This window comes from Budorcas taxicolor, chromosome 15 (genome assembly GCF_023091745.1).
Source record: "Budorcas taxicolor isolate Tak-1 chromosome 15, Takin1.1, whole genome shotgun sequence".
Classification (NCBI taxonomy): Eukaryota; Metazoa; Chordata; class Mammalia; order Artiodactyla; family Bovidae; genus Budorcas; species Budorcas taxicolor.
Genome location: NC_068924.1, coordinates 76,923,268 through 76,942,441, shown reverse-complemented (window position 1 = coordinate 76,942,441; position 19,174 = coordinate 76,923,268). Strand labels below are relative to the sequence as shown.

General features: G+C 39.2%; 1 protein-coding gene across 1 annotated transcript; it reads right to left on the bottom strand.

Annotated features, from left to right (window-relative positions):
* Nucleotides 1–1,319: 1,319 nt before the first annotated feature.
* Nucleotides 1,320–2,255, bottom strand: LOC128060979 (olfactory receptor 1052-like). The gene has a single exon (XM_052653345.1). The coding sequence runs from the start codon at nt 2,253–2,255 to the stop codon at nt 1,320–1,322; it is 936 nt and encodes a 311-aa protein (XP_052509305.1).
* Nucleotides 2,256–19,174: the final 16,919 nt, after the last annotated feature.

Sequence of the window (19,174 nt, the reverse complement as noted above, 5' to 3'; positions counted from 1 at the left end):
CCTTCTCCAAGAATTAACATACACAGACACACAGAGAAGCCCATAAATTGTAAGTGAATAGATTTTAATAGAATGAACACACTCATGTAACTACCACTCAGATCAAGAAACATAGCATTACCAGCAATCCAGAAGCCTCCCTCAAAATGGGAGAAAATATTTTCAAATGAAGCAACTGACAAATAATTAATCTCCAAAATGTAAAAATAATTCATATAGCTCAGCATGAAAAAAAAAAATGCAATCAAAATATGGGTGGCAGACCTAAACAGGCATTTCTCCAAAGACATACACATGTTCAACAAATATATGAAAAGATGCTCAACACCACTAATTGTTAGAGAAACGCAAACCGAAACTATGATGAGGTATCACCTCACACAAGTCAGACAGGCCAAGATCAAAAAATGCACATATAATTTGAGTCAGAAGGAAAGTGACTGGCTTCACCCATTTTCTTTCCCTAGAATTCACACCATGTTTTCTCCTGTCTAAACTACTGTCAGAGAATTTTTGTTTAATGTATAAAGAAGATGTTGGAAGATCTTAAGGCTTTAGGAAGATCTTAAGGAAAGGGGAATAAGTCTGATTATTAATGGCTCCTTAATTAACTTGACAGCACCCTTTCTAAACATTAAGTAAACTTTTTCAGGATATATTTTCTGTGAGTATTAGTGGCCCTTCTGTGTGAAATGGTAAAGAAACCGAGGCATTCTATCTTTCTCAGTTCCATGTGATTTAATAGTAATGGAAACCATGGCGAGAAAAAAAGAAATGGTCTAGACTAACCCCTGTGAGTGGAAAGGTAATCAAGAACCAAGTCCTTTCTCTGACTGTTTTTGCGTGTTTGCATTCATTTTGCAGAATATCGGACTATAAGTATTTCAGGCTAATTCCAGGAACATGCATCTATCAGTGTTATTGGATAGTTCAAATACCAATGCCTTTCACTTTAAAATTATTTTGCTTTTTGTCTGTGCTTAACAGAGAAAATGAGATGAGATACTCCATTACTTATGAATTTTATGTTTGTGTCTCTCTATTTGTGGGTGTGTCTGTGTGTCTGAATGTATATATTTATTTCTACCTAAATACAGGAATAAAAATGTTAACAATTAGCCAGAGATAGCTAAACTGGAACCTAATATGGCTTATTAGCTTAGTTTACACAGTAACCAGCCATATGTACTATGACATGCTATTTTTCCAAGCCTTTTCCTTCCATTGCAAAACAGTTCATAATTTTAATAAATGCATATAAATATCATTATCCAAAGGACTCATTTGTCTACAAACAATTTGGTGCATATGGTATGACATTAACAAGGAATATGCTTCATTTCTTTAGCCCTTTTCACAGCATCCTTCACTTCTTTGTTTCTTAAGCTATAAATTAATGGGTTTAACATAGGAACAACCAGGGTATAAAACACAGATACCACCTTTTCCTGTTCTAAGGAATACTGGGAGCTTGGTTGAATGTAGCTAAAGCTTACAGAGCCATAGAGTAGAGTCACAACCGTGAGATGTGATGCACACGTGGAGAAGGCTTTGTGTCTGCCTGCTGCGGAGCGGATCCTCAGGATAGCAGCAACAATGAAGATGTAGGAGACCACCACAGTCATGAAAGTGATCACGGCAATAACGCCAGAGAAGATTAAAAGCAGCAGCTCATTCATGGATGTGTCAGAACAGGACAGCTTCAACAGCGGGGGAAGGTCACAGAAGAAGTGCCTGATGACATTTGGCCCGCAGAAAGACAACTTCAGCAAGCCAATTGTGTGAGTCAACGAGTTGATTATGCCTCCTACACATGATGCAATGACAAGAACACAAACTCTTCTTGTCATAGCCACGGTATAAAGTAAAGGGTTCACAATGGCCATAAAGCGGTCATAAGCCATTGTTGCCAGCAAGAAGGCCTCAGCGGTAAGGAGAGACACGAATGAAAAGTACTGCACAATGCATGCAGAGAACGAGATTGTCTCCCGTTCAACAAAGAAGTTCAGCAGCATTCTCGGTGCAAAGACTGACGAATAGCAGGCATCAGTGAGTGACAGGCAGCTGAGGAAATGATACATGGGCGTTTGGAGTTTGGGAGTTATTTGGATTAGAAGGAACATTCCTAGATTCCCCACCAAGGAAACGGTATAGATGAGCAGGAAAACCAGGAAGAGGACCACTTTCAGTTCAGCATGATCTGTCAGTCCCAAAAGGATAAACTCGGTCACCAGTGTAAAATTAACATCAGCCATGGGTTTGTTTATCTTGGTAACTGTCAACAAATAAACTGAGAATGGTCATGCAGCATGATCAAGACTACTCGGAATCTCTAACTAGCAATATGACTTGAGTTACTGACTGCTCTGCTCTGGTAGTTTTAGCTATAAAATAAGGGAAAAAATTTAACTAGAAATATCTAGTCTCTTCAAGCACTGTCTATTTGCTTGTCTCATAGAAAATTCCAAGGATTGAAGCAAGAAAACATTAGAGTTTTAGCTTCAGGATACATTCAAAATGCTATTCTTAGTGTGAAGGAAAGCACATAAGTGAATTTCACTCTGTGTGTATATGAATTGCTCAGTTGTGTCCTACTCTTTGTGACCTCGTAGACTGTAGCCTTCCAGGTCCTTCTGTCCATGGGATTTTTCCAGGCAGAAACACACGAAGGGGTAGCGTTTCTCCAGGGGATCTTCCCATGGATCAAATCCAGGTCTACTGCATCACAGGCAGATTCCTTACCATCTGAGGCACCAGGGAAGCTTCTAAAATAGGCAAAATCTAGATTATAAAGCATAATTAGTTACATTGGAAGTTTAATCTGTGATACCACTGAAGTTCTCTTTTAAAAAATGATACAGGGATGTCCCTTAGAGTCTGGTGGTTAGGACTCCACGCTTCCATTGCAGGGGGGTGTAGGTTTGAGCTCTGATCAGGGAGCTAAGTCCCCACAGTCAAAAACTGAAAGGAAAAAAAAAGTTTTAAAAAACGATACAAATGAACTTATTTACAAAATAGGAACGGACTTACAGACTTAGGAAACAACCTTATGGTCTCCAAAGGGAAAGGGGATGGGGAGATATAAAGAGAAATTTGAGAGTAACATATGCACACTGCTATAAATGAAATAGATAAAACCAGGAGCTACTGAATGACACAGGGAACTACACTCATGAGGGACTGGGGGCAGGAGGAGAACGCGACGACCGAGGATGAGACGGCTGGATGGCATCACCGACTCGATGGACGTGAGTCTGAGTGAACTCCGGGAGATGGTGATGGACAGGGAGGCCTGGCGTGCTGCAATTCATGGGGTCGCAAAGAGTGGGACACGACTGAGCGACTGAACTGAACTGACATGAGAAAAGAATCTGAAAACAATTCCATATACATTATATACAAAAATATTGTATGCATTATATACATACGTATATATGTGTGTATATATATATATATAGAGAGAGAGAGAATCACTTTGCCATACACCAGAAACTAACACAATATTGTAAATCAACTACACATCAATAACAACAAAAAAATAAACTTACATCTGGTTTAATTGTGGCAGATGTCATATCTATAAATATCTGAGCATAAACTGTATCATAGCCTTTTTTAAAAAATATTTATTTATTTATTTTAATTGGAGGTTAATTACTTTACAATATTGTATTGGTTTTGCCATACATCGACATGTATCCGCCACAGGTATACACGTGTTCCCCATCCTGAATCCCCCCTCCCTCCTCCCTTGTTTTCCCACTTATGTTTTCATGTTTAGTGTGTAGTCCACACATTTTTAAACTTTGATTTGACAAAAGGCAAGGCCCCAATATCAAAAATTCTGGATTTATTCTTAGAAAATAGCCAGAAGCATTGACTTTTGAGAATGATGTCCACTAGAAATTGAGAGAGAGGGTACTCTGAGCTGAAATATGATAAATAGAACTTATAATTGGCCTTCTTTGGGAAAACTTTCTCTTTTAAAAAAAATTACTGAAATAGTTGGCATGTTTAGGTGGTTCCCATTTTCCAAAATGACAAGCCATGCAACAATATACTCCTACATCCGTATGGTAGTGTGGAAAGTCTTATAGGATAAATGACATAAGAAGCAGGACTGTTACTGACCTACTTTGGATGGTTTGTATTAACAATGCATTTCTAATACAAAGGACAATTTATGGCCTTTGATATCCAATAGAAACGCCATACTCAAGAGATTCAGGAAACAATCTTTATACTTTTCTAAGTAAAGCAAGTTTATAAAATAAAGCCAACCTATAAAACATACAGCTACTTCTCTGCAATATTTTTTTCATGATATTGCCACAGGTTTCTTAAAATACGCCACGTCTTTTCCACTTAACAGATAGACATCTTCTGAGCACTTGGAAGGTCCCATAAATTGAAACCAACCTATAGAGCATATGGCTACTTCTTTGCAATATTTTTTTCATGATATTAGAGCAAGTTTCTTAAAATATGTCATGTCTTTTCCAATGCACATTTATTATTTCTAAATATTGCCCACAAAATGGAACTCTTTTTTCACATTTATATTAAAAATGAAAACATTGTAAATAAGTCAGGATTACTAGTGCAACTGTGGCTCAGACATTGAAATAATCTTTCTGCAATCTGTCTGGGCTCAATCTCTGGGTTGGAAAGATCCCCTGGAGAAGGAAATGGCAACCCAACCCACTATTCTAGCCTGGGAAATTCCATGGACAGAAGAGCCTGGAAGGGCTACAGTCCACTGGGTGGCAAAGAGTCATATACCACTGAACAACTAACACACACACACACACACACACACACACACACACACACACACAGAGTAACTTTACTTCTACAGAATAAAGGATTAGATTTTCTTGGATTTAACATCCTTCCACATGGGAGATGCTAGCCCTGTGTTCAGTATGTAAAACCCAATATTTCCTTTCTTCTTATTATTTTCATAATCTCACAATATTGTTCTTCTAGTATAATACTTTTATAGATCTAGAATATCTCTGGAGACAGGTGAATAGTCTTCATAAGGTTACATAGTTCTGATTCATATTGAAATTCATTCTTTAGACAATACTCCAAACTGAATCCAAACATTCATTTTTATTTCCCCCAAAGCAGTTGCATGACAACTTTGAGGCTAAAGTAGAGAAAGAGACTTAAGTGGCGGATATAGAGGGAGATGAGAACCAAACTACACATCCCTCCCTCCTCTACGCCTTGAAGTCTTTATCACATTAAAATCTGAATGTGATCTTCTTTTTCTTCTTCTTTGTATTTCAACTTATTCACAGAATGCATATATACTGAGTGTTGCATGAATTTTACTTACCAGTGAGTGGAAGAAAAAAAATGGACAATAACTTAGCTCATTTATGAGCCTCATCACCACCCATTCTTGTGGCCTATTTTTCTATATTTCCCCCAAACACAAACAAGCACACAAAAGAGAGTTAAATCTGTTGGTTTGCAGTGATGCATGAATTAAGTCAGTGGCAGAAGTTAACAGAGAGTAGATTTTAAATTTTAAATTTTTTAAAGGAAAGAACAAAAAGCACAGATTCCATGCTGTCAATGCAAGAGCAAGATGAACAAAGAACAATCATATCAGAAAACGGATTTAGTTAAAAAGTTCATTTATACAATTACCTCAGTTCAAATGGGAATAGAGTCCCTGGAGTTCATCTTGTGATCAAAGATCATATAATAAATATGTTATTGAAAGTTCCTCTGTGTATCTTGGGGGATGTAGGAAACTCACAAGAATGCAATTTGCCCCTTAAGGCATTTCACTTCCTTACTTTACAATGAATAAAGGAAATTTGCGACAAGTAAAGAGAAAAATCATGTGTGTGTGTGTGTGTATGTGTGTGTGTGTGTGTGCGTGTGTATACATACCAACAAATGTCCGTCTAGTTAAAACTTTGGTTTTTCCAGTGGTCATGTATGGATGTGAGAGCTGGACTGTGAAGAAAGCAGAGCGCTGAAGAATTGATACTTCTGAACTGTGGTGTTGGAGAAGACTCTTGAGAGTCCCTTGGACTGCAAGGAGATCCAACCAGTCCATCCAAAAGGAGATCAGTCCTGAGGGTCTACTGGAAGGACTGATGCTGAGGCTGAAATTCCAATACTTTGGCCACCTCATGCAAAGAGCTGACTCATTGGAAAAGACCCTGATGCTTGGAAAGATTGAAGGCAGGAGGAGAAACGGACGACAGAGGATGAGATGGTTGCAAGGCATCACCGACTCAATGGACGTGAGTTTGAGTAAACTCTGGGTGTTGGTGATCGACAGGGAGGCCTGGTGTGCTGCGATCCATGGGGTCAAAAAGAGTCGAACACGACTAAGTGGCTGAACTGAACTGAACTGAAATATATATATATATGTGCAATAGATAGTGGCCCCTGCTTGGTGCTTTAGGAAGAGGAGCTTTTCAGAATGTATTATCTGTGCCTAATGTCGGAAACACACACAGACACACACATATTCCAATAAACACACAAACAGAAGCAAAAGCAAACATCAGTGAACTTTAAGATAGTAGAACAAGACCTGATATTTACAAAATCTATCCCTTTACTTCCTTGGATTGTAAGAATGCCATCAAGAAAATTACAATTAAAACTACTACCTCATAAAAGGCTTCCTTGCAAAGAACCCAACCATTCATCCAGTCTAGCCCGTGTTTGCTGATAAAAATTTGGGGTTTTTTATCTTTATCTTAAAATGAATCATGAGTGATTCTGGTAGCAGTATTTCAAACTATTCCATATTATATATATATATATATATATATATATATATATATGACCTGTCCTTTATTATTTATTATAAAATCAATTACAATTTTTCAACATAAATGCAAATTTCTTAAATCTCTGAATTAACAGCTGATGGGGAAAAAGTTAGGAGTGGGGGTTAGTTGATATTCTAAGATTGAGTTAGGCCAGAAGATACTCAATTATTTGATGAGACCTACAGCATTTTAAGTATTTGATGTGTTCTCTCTTTGCTTGTTTGTTTTTACTATATAACCCATTTTCAGTCCATATATGACATATTTATATAAGAAATACACAACTGACTCTTGAGTAATGTGTTGCGGTGCCAGTCCTCTTGAGCAGTTGAAAAATCCATGTGTAATTGGGAGTCTTCCCTCTGTTTTTGTGTTTTTGTGGTTCATCCACTTCCACAAATTCAACTGAGGATCCTTTAGTAATGTAGTAGCTACAATGGAAACAAATTAATGCATAAATGGACCACTGCAGACAGAAGATGAGGTAATCACAACTCAATGAACATGAATTTGAGCAAGCTTTGGCAGTTGGTGATGGACAGGGAAGCCTGGCGTGCTGCAGTCCGGTTCAGTTCAGTTCAGTCACTCAGTCATGTTTGACTCTTTGCGACCCCATGGACTGCAGCACACCAGATTTCCCTGTCCATCACTAACTATGGCGGCTTGCTCAAATTCACGTCCACTGAGTCAGTGATACCATCTAATCATCTCATCCTCTGCTGTCCCCTTGCCCTCCCACTTTCAATCTTTCCCAGCATCAGGGTCTTTCCAATGAGTCAGTTCTTCACGTCACATGACCAAAGTATTGGAGTTTCTGCTTCAACATCAGTCCTTCAGTGAATATTCAGGACTGGTTTCCTTTAGGATGGACTGATTGGATCTCCTTGCAGTCCAGGGGACTCTCAAGTGTCTTCTCCAACACCACTTCACCACTCAGCTTTCTTCAGAATCCAAACCTCACATCCATACATGACTACTGGAAAAATCATTGCTTTGACTAGATGGACCTTTGTTGGCAAAGTGATGTCTATGCTTTTTAATATGCTGTCTAGGTCAGTCACAGCTTTTCTTCCCAGGAGAAAACATCTTTTAATTTATGCCTGCAGTCATCATCTGCAGTTTTTTTTGGAGCCTCAAAAAGTAGTCTCTCACCATATCCATTGTTTCCCCATCTATTTGCCATGAAGTGATGGGACCGGACGCCATGATCTTAATTTTCTGAATGTTGAGTTTTTAGCCAACTTTCTCAAGCCTTAATTAGTTACTGTGTGAATATGCCCTTTGGGACATAGGGAAGGTCTAGGAGGGTGAAAGCTTTCTTTCTACAAATAAGAAACTGGAGGACAATGTTTTCGCATTTGAAAGGCCCCCAGGGTGTCCTCTGCATTTCAATTCAACTTTTCTTTGATAACTTTCAACCTTGTGGGGAACAAGTGATGGATAAGAAAGGAGATCTTATTTTGCATAGAGATGTTAATCATAAACTCAGCAGGGTAGCTCAGTTTTAAGAGGACCTGGTCCATAAGGGTCTGTTTTTTCTGTTCCTACATACCAAGACCCTCCTTGGTTTTATCTGCTCTTTCGTCCTTGGATCACCACATTCCTCATTCTCTTTATTTTCAGGGCTAATTCTTTGGCCCCTTTTGATACCCTGCTCATGTCTAACTATCTACCTATTTGCCTTCTCAGACACTTGAGAACCCAGTCTCAAAGGAAAAGGGATGATGACCGCTCTGACTTCTTCAGGCTGTACAGGGGCATCATGGAGCTCTGGGTGCCCTTTGCCTGCTATCTGTCAGGGTGCATTTAGAAGAGAGCTGAAAAGGTGAATTGTTTCAGCATTGTCTAGGTGTTGGTCAGGGAAATTCATGTCGTACCTGGAGACTTGCGGTATTCTAGAAGAAACAAGCTTAACAAGAAAGTTAAAGGTATGTGGCCCAAAGATGAATAGAAGTAGAAAAGCTTCTGGGGGGCTACCAGGAGAACCAGGCCCAGACATTAGTTCATGGCGTCAGTGTTTCTCTGGGTACGAGTAGAGGCAAGGATTTGGGCTCATAAAATCTTTACTTGAAAACATCTGACTATCTGAAGGCCAGTCCTTCTGGGTTTTTCCCAGAGCACAGGGTGCCTTATTTCTGAATTCCACCCTGAACTCCTTTCAGGGAGTGTTGAGGGTTAGCAGCTTGCAGTGGTCATGATGTAATCTTTGTAGGGGCAGCTGGCAAGTGCCAACTTCCAGTCAGCAGGGTCCCTTCAAAGCCACTATTTGACTATGTTTTGGGGGCATTTTAAGGCCATTGTGTCCCATGGGGCTGGGAAAACTCATTTCCATGTCTAGGGAAGATTCAATTGACAGGCCCCTCACTGTGCTATTATTGGACCAGGGATTGGGGGCAGGAGAAGGAGACGACCGAGGATGAGATGGCTGGATGGCATCACTGACTCGATGGACGTGAATCTGAGTGAACTCCGGGAGTTGGTGATGGACAGGGAGGCCTGGTGTGCTACGATTCAGGGTCGCAAAGAGTCAGACACGACTGAGCAACTGAACTGAACTGAACCTGTGAGAGCAAACGTTTCGGGATTATATCTATCTTACTAGCCTCTTGGTCCAGGAAAATATTCCTCTTGTTTCTATTTTCCATATCTAGAGTTACATTAGTACAATCGTAGACTTCATAGGGAACTGCACATCAGCATTTTATCACAGGCTCAGTCACACAATTGTGACTAAGGTAAGGATCTTCTGAAACAAGTGACATAGAAAATAAAATAGCTATAGCTAAAAGTTATTAGTGAAGTCATAAGTAAGAATTATAAGTCAAGAACTTTCATTAGGTGGAGCCCAGTATACCTCAGATCATCTGACTTCATTTGTTAAATGACTATAGCCTGGTATTAATCTTCTGATTGTACATCATGGATCATCTGATCTTTTTTTAATATTATAAATTTATTTATTTTAATTGGAGGTTAATTACTTTACAATATCTGAAGGCTGGTTACTGAGATAAGCTTTAGAAACAAACTTAGAATGTCCTTTTTAATAATTTAATTAAATTTTTGAGCAATATAATATAACAAGGAACTATCTCAGGAGTCTTAGTAAACAAAACTAGAAACTTGGTTTAACAATTAGCAAAACTTAATATTCAGTGAAACTTGATTTTTTCATTATGAGGGCATTAACCCCGGTGCCAGAGAAGGCTTTAACCCATCAAATGAAAATGAGGTTTGTCAGGGAGCTGGGTAAAGCCAAGGAGCCATCTTGGATTTCCCATAGCCCTGACTCTTTGATTTACAGCTATCATTCACCCATTTTTAATTGCCCAATTTAGGAGTAGACTGTTGCCATGTTTTAAGGACATCAGGATAGCATAAGTCTAACAGTGAGGGGTTAGTTTTTATAGAAGCAGAATGACCTTTTACATGTACCATAATCTTAAATATGCTTATTTACTTTACCAAAGTCACAAAAGATTTTAAAAACAAGTATAAATCACTTAAAGGCAAAAAAATTCATAATTTGTTATTGAAAGCTTCATTCTAAGAAAATTTCCTCTCTTAACATAGAGAGTAGATTAAATTCCAGTCTGTTACCAGTTTACCAGATAACAAACAGAAGTTGTTTATCAGTTAACCTTAGAAAAGTCTTTTCCATGCACCTTGAAAAATGAGCAGTATTTTTCTAAAGGCATGAGACTGAAACCATAGAAGACATATTTACAATCTAATTAAAGTGCAATTGACAAAGTAGCCTGGTCATTGCTGTGACTTGTGACACTTTAACATGTTAACTAGAATTATAAATGAAAACATTTTACCAGGACATATCAGATTTTCATGAATTTCACATAATTTCCAGGATATCTATATAAGTAACATCAATATACAATATAAAATATAACCTGAGAAGATTCAATCCCTCCTCCAACAATACTTCCTATGTAATTTAACATGTCAAATGAACTCAGGTAGTTTAATAGCTCTTTTGGATGTCTCAGGGGCCCTCTGAAGCATCCCAAAGTCAGCTAGAAGTCAAACTCACATCCCTGGAGTCGGCAATGCCATCCAGCCATCTCATCCTCTGTCGTCCCCTTCTCCTCCTTCACCCAATCCCTCTCAGCATCACAGTGTTTTCCAATGAGTCAACACTTCACATGAGGTGGCCAAAGTGCTGGAGTTTCAGCTTTAGCATCATCCCTTCCAAAGAACACCCAGGGCTAACCTCCTTCAGAATGGACTGGTTGAGTCTCCTTGCAGTCCAAGCAACTCTCAAGAGTTTTCTCCAACACCACAGTTCAAAAGCATCAATTCTTCGGCAGTCAGCTTTCTTCACAATCCAACTCTCAGATCCATATATGACCACTGGAAAAACCATAGCCTTGACTAAACATACTTTTGTTGGCAAAATAATGTCCCTGCTTTTCAACATGCTATCTAGGTTCTTACACATGTCTATATTAGATTAGCAAACAAACATTAATGCTAGATATTTAATATTGAATATCTCCTAGTTCATAAGACTCTGAAATTCACTTAGGTTAATTTCTCTTGTATTTAGAATTGTCTGATTTGTAAGCACTTACTTTTCTTTCATTTCAATTCAGTTCAGTCTCTCAGTCGTATCCGACTCTTTGCGACCCCGTGAATCGCAGCACACCAGGCCTCCCTGTCCATCACCAACTCCTGGAATTCACTCAGACTCACGTCCATCGAGTCAGTGATGCATTCCAGCCATCTCATCCTCGGTCCGTCCCCTTCTCCTCCTGCCCCCAATCCCTCCCAACATCAGAGTATTTTCCAATGAGTCAACACTTCGCATAAGGTGGCCAAAGTACTGGAGTTTCAGCTTGAGCATCATTTCTTCCAAAGAAATCCCAGGGCTGATCTCCTTCAGAATGGACTGGTTGGATCTCCTTGCAGTCCAAGGGACTCTCAAGAGTCTTCTCCTACACCACAGTTCAAAAGCATCAGTTCTTCGGCGCTCAGCCTTCTTCACAGTCCAACTCTCACATCCATACATGACCACTGGGAAAACCATAGCCTTGACTAGACAGACCTTAGTCAGCAAAGTAATGTCTCTGCTTTTGAATATGCTGTCTAGGTTGGTCATAACTTTTCTACCAAGGAGTAAGCGTCTTTTAATTTCATGGTTGCAATCACCATCTGCAGTGATTTTGGAGCCGAAAAAATAAACTCTGACACTGTTTTCACTGTTTCCCCATCTATTTCCCACGGGAAAGTAATAGGACCGGATGCCATGATCTTCGTTTTCTGAATGTTGACCTTTAAGCCAACTGTTTCACTCTCCTCTTTCAGTTTCATCAACAGACTTTTTAGCTCCTCTTCACTTTTTGCCACAAGGGTGGTGTCATCTGCATATCTGAAGTTATTGATATTTCTCTGGCAACCAATCTGATGTTCCATATCCAGTTCTAACTTTTTTTTTTTTTCTAACTTTTCTTTAAGTGGATTAAATTAGAACACACTTACAAGTTCAGCAATATTATAGATTTAAAAAAAAAAAAAAAGACACACTGAGATATACATAAACCTGGACAGACAGACAGAGATCTGATAGTTTTCCACTTGATATTTAAAATCTCTCTTTGAACCGCCCTCCTTTTTTTTCCTTTTTTCCTGAAGTTCTAATTTGCCCAAGGCTGAGAAGGAAATGGCAACGCACTCCAGTACTCTTGCCTGGAAAATCCCATGGATGGAGGAGCCTGGTAGGCTGCAGTCTATGGGGTCGCTAAGACTGGGACATGACTGAGCAACTTCACTTTCAATTTTCACTTTCATGCATTGGAGAAGGAAATGGCAACCCACTCCAGTGTTCTTGCCTGGAGAATCCCAGGAACAGGGGAGCCTGGTGGGCTGCCATCTATGGGGTTGCACAGAGTCAGACACTACTGAAGTGACTCAGCAGCAGTAGCAGAGGCCTCAGGCAAAGTGGGCTGTGTATTTCAGGGATATGGAATGGGTTAATTTTCCCTTAGGCTGCATTTTTAACAAACTAGTTGCTTTTAATTGCATATGCATAAAGAATGGGTTTTGAAGCATAGAGGAGAGTTTTTGATCCTTCAGGCTTTTGAATATAGATGAAAGACCTGGACCAAAGGGAACCTCAGAATCCTTTCCTAGAGATCATGTGGATATGACAGATCGAGCTAGGGTAGTCTAGGAAATCTGATGGAAAGACAGACAGAGGGCAAAAGGAGGTGAGGAGGCAACAGAAAGACACATGCGGCAGGAGTCCCTCAAATCTGGGGATTCTGACTGAGGGTCATGAAGGACTGAAAGGAAGGAAATTCTGAGTCCTTTCCCTGCTTTTGGCAAAAGCTAGCCTTTGACTGTGTGGATCACAATAAACTGTGGAAAATTCTGAAAGAGACAGGAATACACACCACCTGACCTGTCTCTTGAGAAACCTATATGCAGATCAGGAAGCAACAGTTAGAACTGGACATGAAACAACAGACTGGTTCCAAATAGGAAAAGGAGTATGTCAAGGCTATATATTGTCACCCTGCTTATTTAACTTATATGCAGAGTACATCATGAGAAACACTGGGCTGGAGAAAGCACAAACTGGAATCAAGATTGCCGGGAGAGATATCAATAACCTCAGATATGCAGATGACACCATCCCTATGGTGGAAAGTGAAGAGGAACTAAAACGCCTCTTGATAAATTGAAAGAGGAGAGTGAAAAATTTGGCTTAAAGCTCAACATTCGGAAAATGAAGATCATGGCATCTGGTGCCATCACTTCATGGGAAATAGATGGGGAAAGAGTGGAAACAGTGTCAGACTTTATTTTGGGGGGCTCCAAAATCACTGCAGATGGTGACTGAAGCCATGAAATTAAAAGACGCTTACTCCTTGGAAGAAAAGTTATGATCACCTAGATAGCATATTGAAAAGCAGAGACATTACTTTGCCAACAAAGGTCCATCTAGTCAAGGCTATGGTTTTTCCAGTGGTCGTATATGGATGTGAGAGTTGGACTGTGAAGAAACCTGAGCACCGAATAATTGATGCTTTTGAACTGTGGTGTTGGAGAAGACTCTTCAGAGTCTCTTGGATTGCAAGGAGATCCAACCAGTCCATTCTAAAAATCAATCCTGGGTGTTCTTTGGAAGGACTGATGAGGCTGATACTCCAATACTTTGGCCAGCTCATGTGAAGAGTTGACTCATTGGAAAAGACTCTGATGCTGGGAGGAATTGGGGGCAGGAGGAGAAGGGGACGACAGAGGATGAGATGGCTGGATTGCATATCCTACTCAATGGACATGAGTTTGTGTGAACTCCGGGATTTGGTGACGGACCGGGAGGCCTGCTGTGCTGCAATTCGTGGGTTTACAAAGAGTCAGAGATGACTGAGTGACTGAACTGAACTGAACTGAATGTGCCATTCAGAGGATATATATATATAAATATATATATATATGTGTGTGTGTGTGTGTATATATATGTATATATATGTGTTTATATATATGTATATATATATATATATGTATATGTTGGCCCCTCAGTTTGTATTGGAGCCAGGCCTTTTGCAGGGTCAAAATTTTCCAGTTTCTGAGAATAGCCAAGGGGTGAGTCTGAGAGAGGCTCCCAGAACATACTAGAACACACTCTTAGCCTATGTACCGTGGAATGCAGGTACTGAGAGTCACTGGCTCACAAAAAGGTGTCCCTTTTGTCTCAGTGACCTCTGCATAAGACTAGTGGCACGAAAATGGCCGACCGTTCAGCAGTCACATGCACAGGGGTGACCCCTGAGAATGGTGCAGCTAAGGCACCCTGTGACCTGGGCAGAGAAAGACAGAGATTCCCGGGAGCAACCAGGTGTCTCACTGGTGATTTCCTGAAACATGGAAGGCACCCTTGGGATGGCTCAGAGGCTACACCTAGGCTCCTGTAAATCAAAATCTGGACAGAAAGGAAATGAAGTGAAAATGATAGGGAAGAAGGATGAGGGATCAGCCTTACAATCCTCTCGGGAAGGTGTTGGCCAGGGAACAATGGTCTCTGTTTTGCTTCAGCCACTGTGTACCTGACATGGTGCACGGAAGTTGTCTTGCTGGGGGCGGATGCCCTTGTGGCCTGATCGGTTCTGTGTCCCCCTCATCCTCACACAGGCATCTTCATGTGGCAGGCACCCTGATGGCTTTTAAGTGCCTGACCCATGCACACAGTATTGGTTGGTCTAGTCCTCAGTTGGAGAGAAGAAAAAGGAGAGACCCCTAATCATTCTGGGGGCAGCTACCAGGGCTCTGTGAGCAGTGGGGGCTTTGGAACACACCAGAGGGAAATCCTGGCCAGAGTTTCTCAGTTGCTTCCACAGCACTCGCCTGTTCTCAGAGGGTCCCTGTGAGAAAGGAGAAGCGAGGAGGTGGGGGAAAAGACCCCAACTCCCCGTACGGGCCACAAAAACTGTCATGGTGTGGGCGCGAGTAGGAAAAGAATTTCCAGACAATAGACAGAGTGAGAGGGAAATAAAGTTTATTAGAGTGGGAGATGCTGTTAGAACAGCGGGCCAGCTCAAGGGAGAACCGACGCTGAACAGGGGTCCTTAGTCCACTTTTATACCCAGGATACAAGGAGTGGGAAATAGGACTTGTGGGTCATTTGCTGATTGGATGAGGCAGGTATACTGAGTGGGGGGAAGAGTAAGGCAAATGCCTGCTCCCCTCCTAGGAAGGGATACAGGTTATACTTCTCAGGAGGACCTGAAATCCATTAATAGTTACAACATGGGGGAGGGAAGGATGGTAAGGGTCTGGTTTTTCTGTTCCTGCATTCCAGGACCCTCCTTGGTTTTATCTGCTCTTTCATCCTTGGTTCACCACAGTGCAATATTTGATGAACATTTCTGAGGAAAGTTGGTCATGGGCTATATCACTCAATGCATAATGCATGAAATTATGGGTTTTAAGAAAGGACAGCATAACATTGGTCATAGTATGTTGTGAAATTTTAGTTATAAAATGCAGATGGATACTAAATATACAGTATGATAAAAAGTATGCAAATCTAGAGGCACCCAAATAGGTGTTTATGAACCAGAAAAATTTGGAAAACTTTATCAAATATTACAAGGTTGATATTTTCCTATCATTTTTGAATTTTATTATATTCTCATTTTGTATCTTCATTTTTCCTGATATGTTTTAGTATGCAACAGTTATTTTAGAAAAATCAGTTATCATAAATTATACATATGCAAAAAAGAACACAAGGACATTTTTGCAGATTTTTGGATAGATTTAGATATTTGATTGTGGTGGTGGCATCATGGATATATACAGAAGTCCAAACTCATTAATATGCACCTAGTAAATGAGTGCAAATCTTCCTGTTTCAATTATATTTCAATAAAACTTAAAAAAATTAGTTCTTACCTCACCTAGAATTCCCTTCACATTTTCAGATTTCATTTTCTTCCTAATGAACATAACTCCTATAATCATGTTACACATTTAAATATAAAAGTTTCATTGTGAAAAGTGCATCATTTTGTCCCTAATAGTTCCAGTCATAAAGTAATCAAGCATTTGTTTAGAAATAGTTTCTCTATCACCACATGCATAAATCTAGAGCATAACAAAGGAAGATTAAACCATCATGCTCTTCACTGTCTGATTACTAAGGGAAAAGATAACTAGCTTTTGAAAACCTTAGCATAGCTACATTTAGTTTAAGAAATCTTGTCCTTGGAGACATACAAAATAATATTCCTTGAAACTAGTCCACAAGGATGATGAAATTTTGCATTAATATAAATCCCCAGTATGTGAGGTACCTTGAAATTGTTAATATAAGAGGTAAGCCATACTCTGCTCTGTTTACTTACATGGTAGAGCCCTGATGTTCTTTTTAGACACAACTTCCAGGCAAAATTTACACATGATCAGCAGCTGAACAGAATTTATATGTTGATTAACTTTTCTCTCAGAGTAAAGCAAAATGAACACACTAAGAAGTCAAAAGAACTTATCTCAAAGAAAACAAATATTATATTACAAAAATTTTTGACTGAAAAGATCATATTTCATTTGTCAGCAAAATTTGAGGTTGACATACTTATAGACAGATAATATTAGAAGAAAATGATTTTTCACTAAATTTGCCTCCTGGTGAGTACTATTCTCAAAATTAGAGGACTTTCATTAGGTTCAGATATAATATAATCAGAAGTCTCTGCATACAGGTACCATTTTTAAAATGATATCTGTATCATTTCTTACAGATTCATTTAAATGATTTCTGTATCATTTCTTAATGAAAGTGAAAGAAGAGAGTGAAAAATTGGCTTAAAGCTCAACATTCAGAAAACTAAGATCATGGCATCTGGTCCCATCACTTCATGGGAAATAGATGGGGAAACAGTGGAAACAGTGTCAGACTTTATTTTTGGGGGGGCTCCAAAATCACTGTAGATGGTGATTGAAGCCATGAAATTAAAAGACGTTTGCTCCTTGGTAGAAAAGTTATGACCAACCTAGACAGCATATTAAAAAGCAGACATTACTTTGCAAACAAAGGTCCATCTAGTCAAGGCTATGATTTTTCCAGTGGTCCTGTATGGATGTGAGAGTTGGACTGTGAAGAAGGCTGAGCGCCGAGGAATTGATGCTTTTGAACTGTGGTGTTGGAGAAGACTCTTGAGAGTCCCTTGGACTGCAAGGAGATCCAACCAGTCCATTCTGAACGAGATCAACCCTGGGATTTCTTTGGAGGGAATGATGCTAAAGCTGAAACTCCAGTACTTTGGCCACCTCATGTGAAGAGTTGACTCATTGGAAAAGACCCTAATGTTGGGAAAGATTGAGGGCAGGAGGAGAAGGGGATGGACCGAGGATGAGATGGCTGGATGGCATCACTGACTAGATGGACATGAGTCTGAGTGAACTCCGGGAGTTGGTGATGGACAGAGAGCCCTGGCGAGCTGCAATTCATGGGGTCGCTAAGAGTCGGAGATGACTGAGCGACTAAACTGAACTGAACTGATATCATTTCTTACAGATATTATTTGAATGATTATTTACTCTATCATTTCTTCTTCTTACCCTAAGAAGTCCCAGGACTTGTGGATCCTAAAATATAAAATTGATGTAATCAAGGTGTGTAAGGAAATTGTTAATTTTATTTATTTATTTATTTATTTATTACTTTACAATACTGTATTGGTTTTGCCATTCATTGACATGAATCCACTATGCGTGTACATGAGTTCCAAACATGAACCCCCCTCCCACCTCCCACCCCATATCATCTCTCTGGATCATCCCCATGTACCAGCCCCAAGCATCCTGTATCCTGCATCAAACATACTGGCAATTCGTTTCTTACCTGATAGTATACATGTTTCAATGCCATTCTCCCAAATCATCCCACCCTCTCCCTCAGAGTCCAAAAGTCAGCTCTACACATCTGTGTCTCTTTTGCTGTTTCGCATAAAGGGTCATCATTACCATCTTTCTAAATTCCGTATATATGTGTTAGTATACTGTATTGGTGTTTTTCTTTCTGGCTTACTTCACCCTGTATAATCGGCTCCAGTTTCATCCATCTCATTAGAACTGATTCAAATGTATTCTTTTTAATGGCTGAGTAATACTCCATTGTGTATATGTTGTTAATTTTAGAAGAAATTTGATTTTGAATAGTCAAATTAAGAAAATGCATATTTTGGAAATTAATATGAATATGCAGCTACAATTTTAATACTCTTTACAACTAAAAAGTCAAGACGTTGATATTTATTTTTCATTAGTATTAAAGAATATTTGAATATAGTGCACAGTACATGATACATTAAAATAATTCTACCACTGTTCCTTTTATATCTAGCATTTATTTTCAGGTTTGCTGAAATTAATTATAAATAGGGATAGAGTATCATGAGCATACTCTCTTGAATCAATCTATATTGGTAGAATTACAGAGAAAACATGAAATAGCCCTGACTGAAAAAATTACCTAAATTCTCTGCACACTTTTTCTTTCCTAAAACCTGTGGGTAATAGTAATACCTATGATGCAAACTTCTAATGATAATTAAATATTTTAACAAAGGGAAATGGTGTTAGGGTTATCCCAATTGTTTTTGATATATTAGAATTTATTATATTATATTCAAATGTCAGTTTATACCTGTTTCTGTATTTATATATTTGGCAATCAAATTAAGATGTTTCTCTTCACACTCTGTACACAATTATTATCACATCCTAGAAACACTAAGCTAACTTAAATCTGTCATGTCATTAATGAAAATGCAAACTTTTTGAAAAAATTTTTCCTGAGTGTCAACTTTGATCTCAACAGTTTGGAGCACTTGAACACT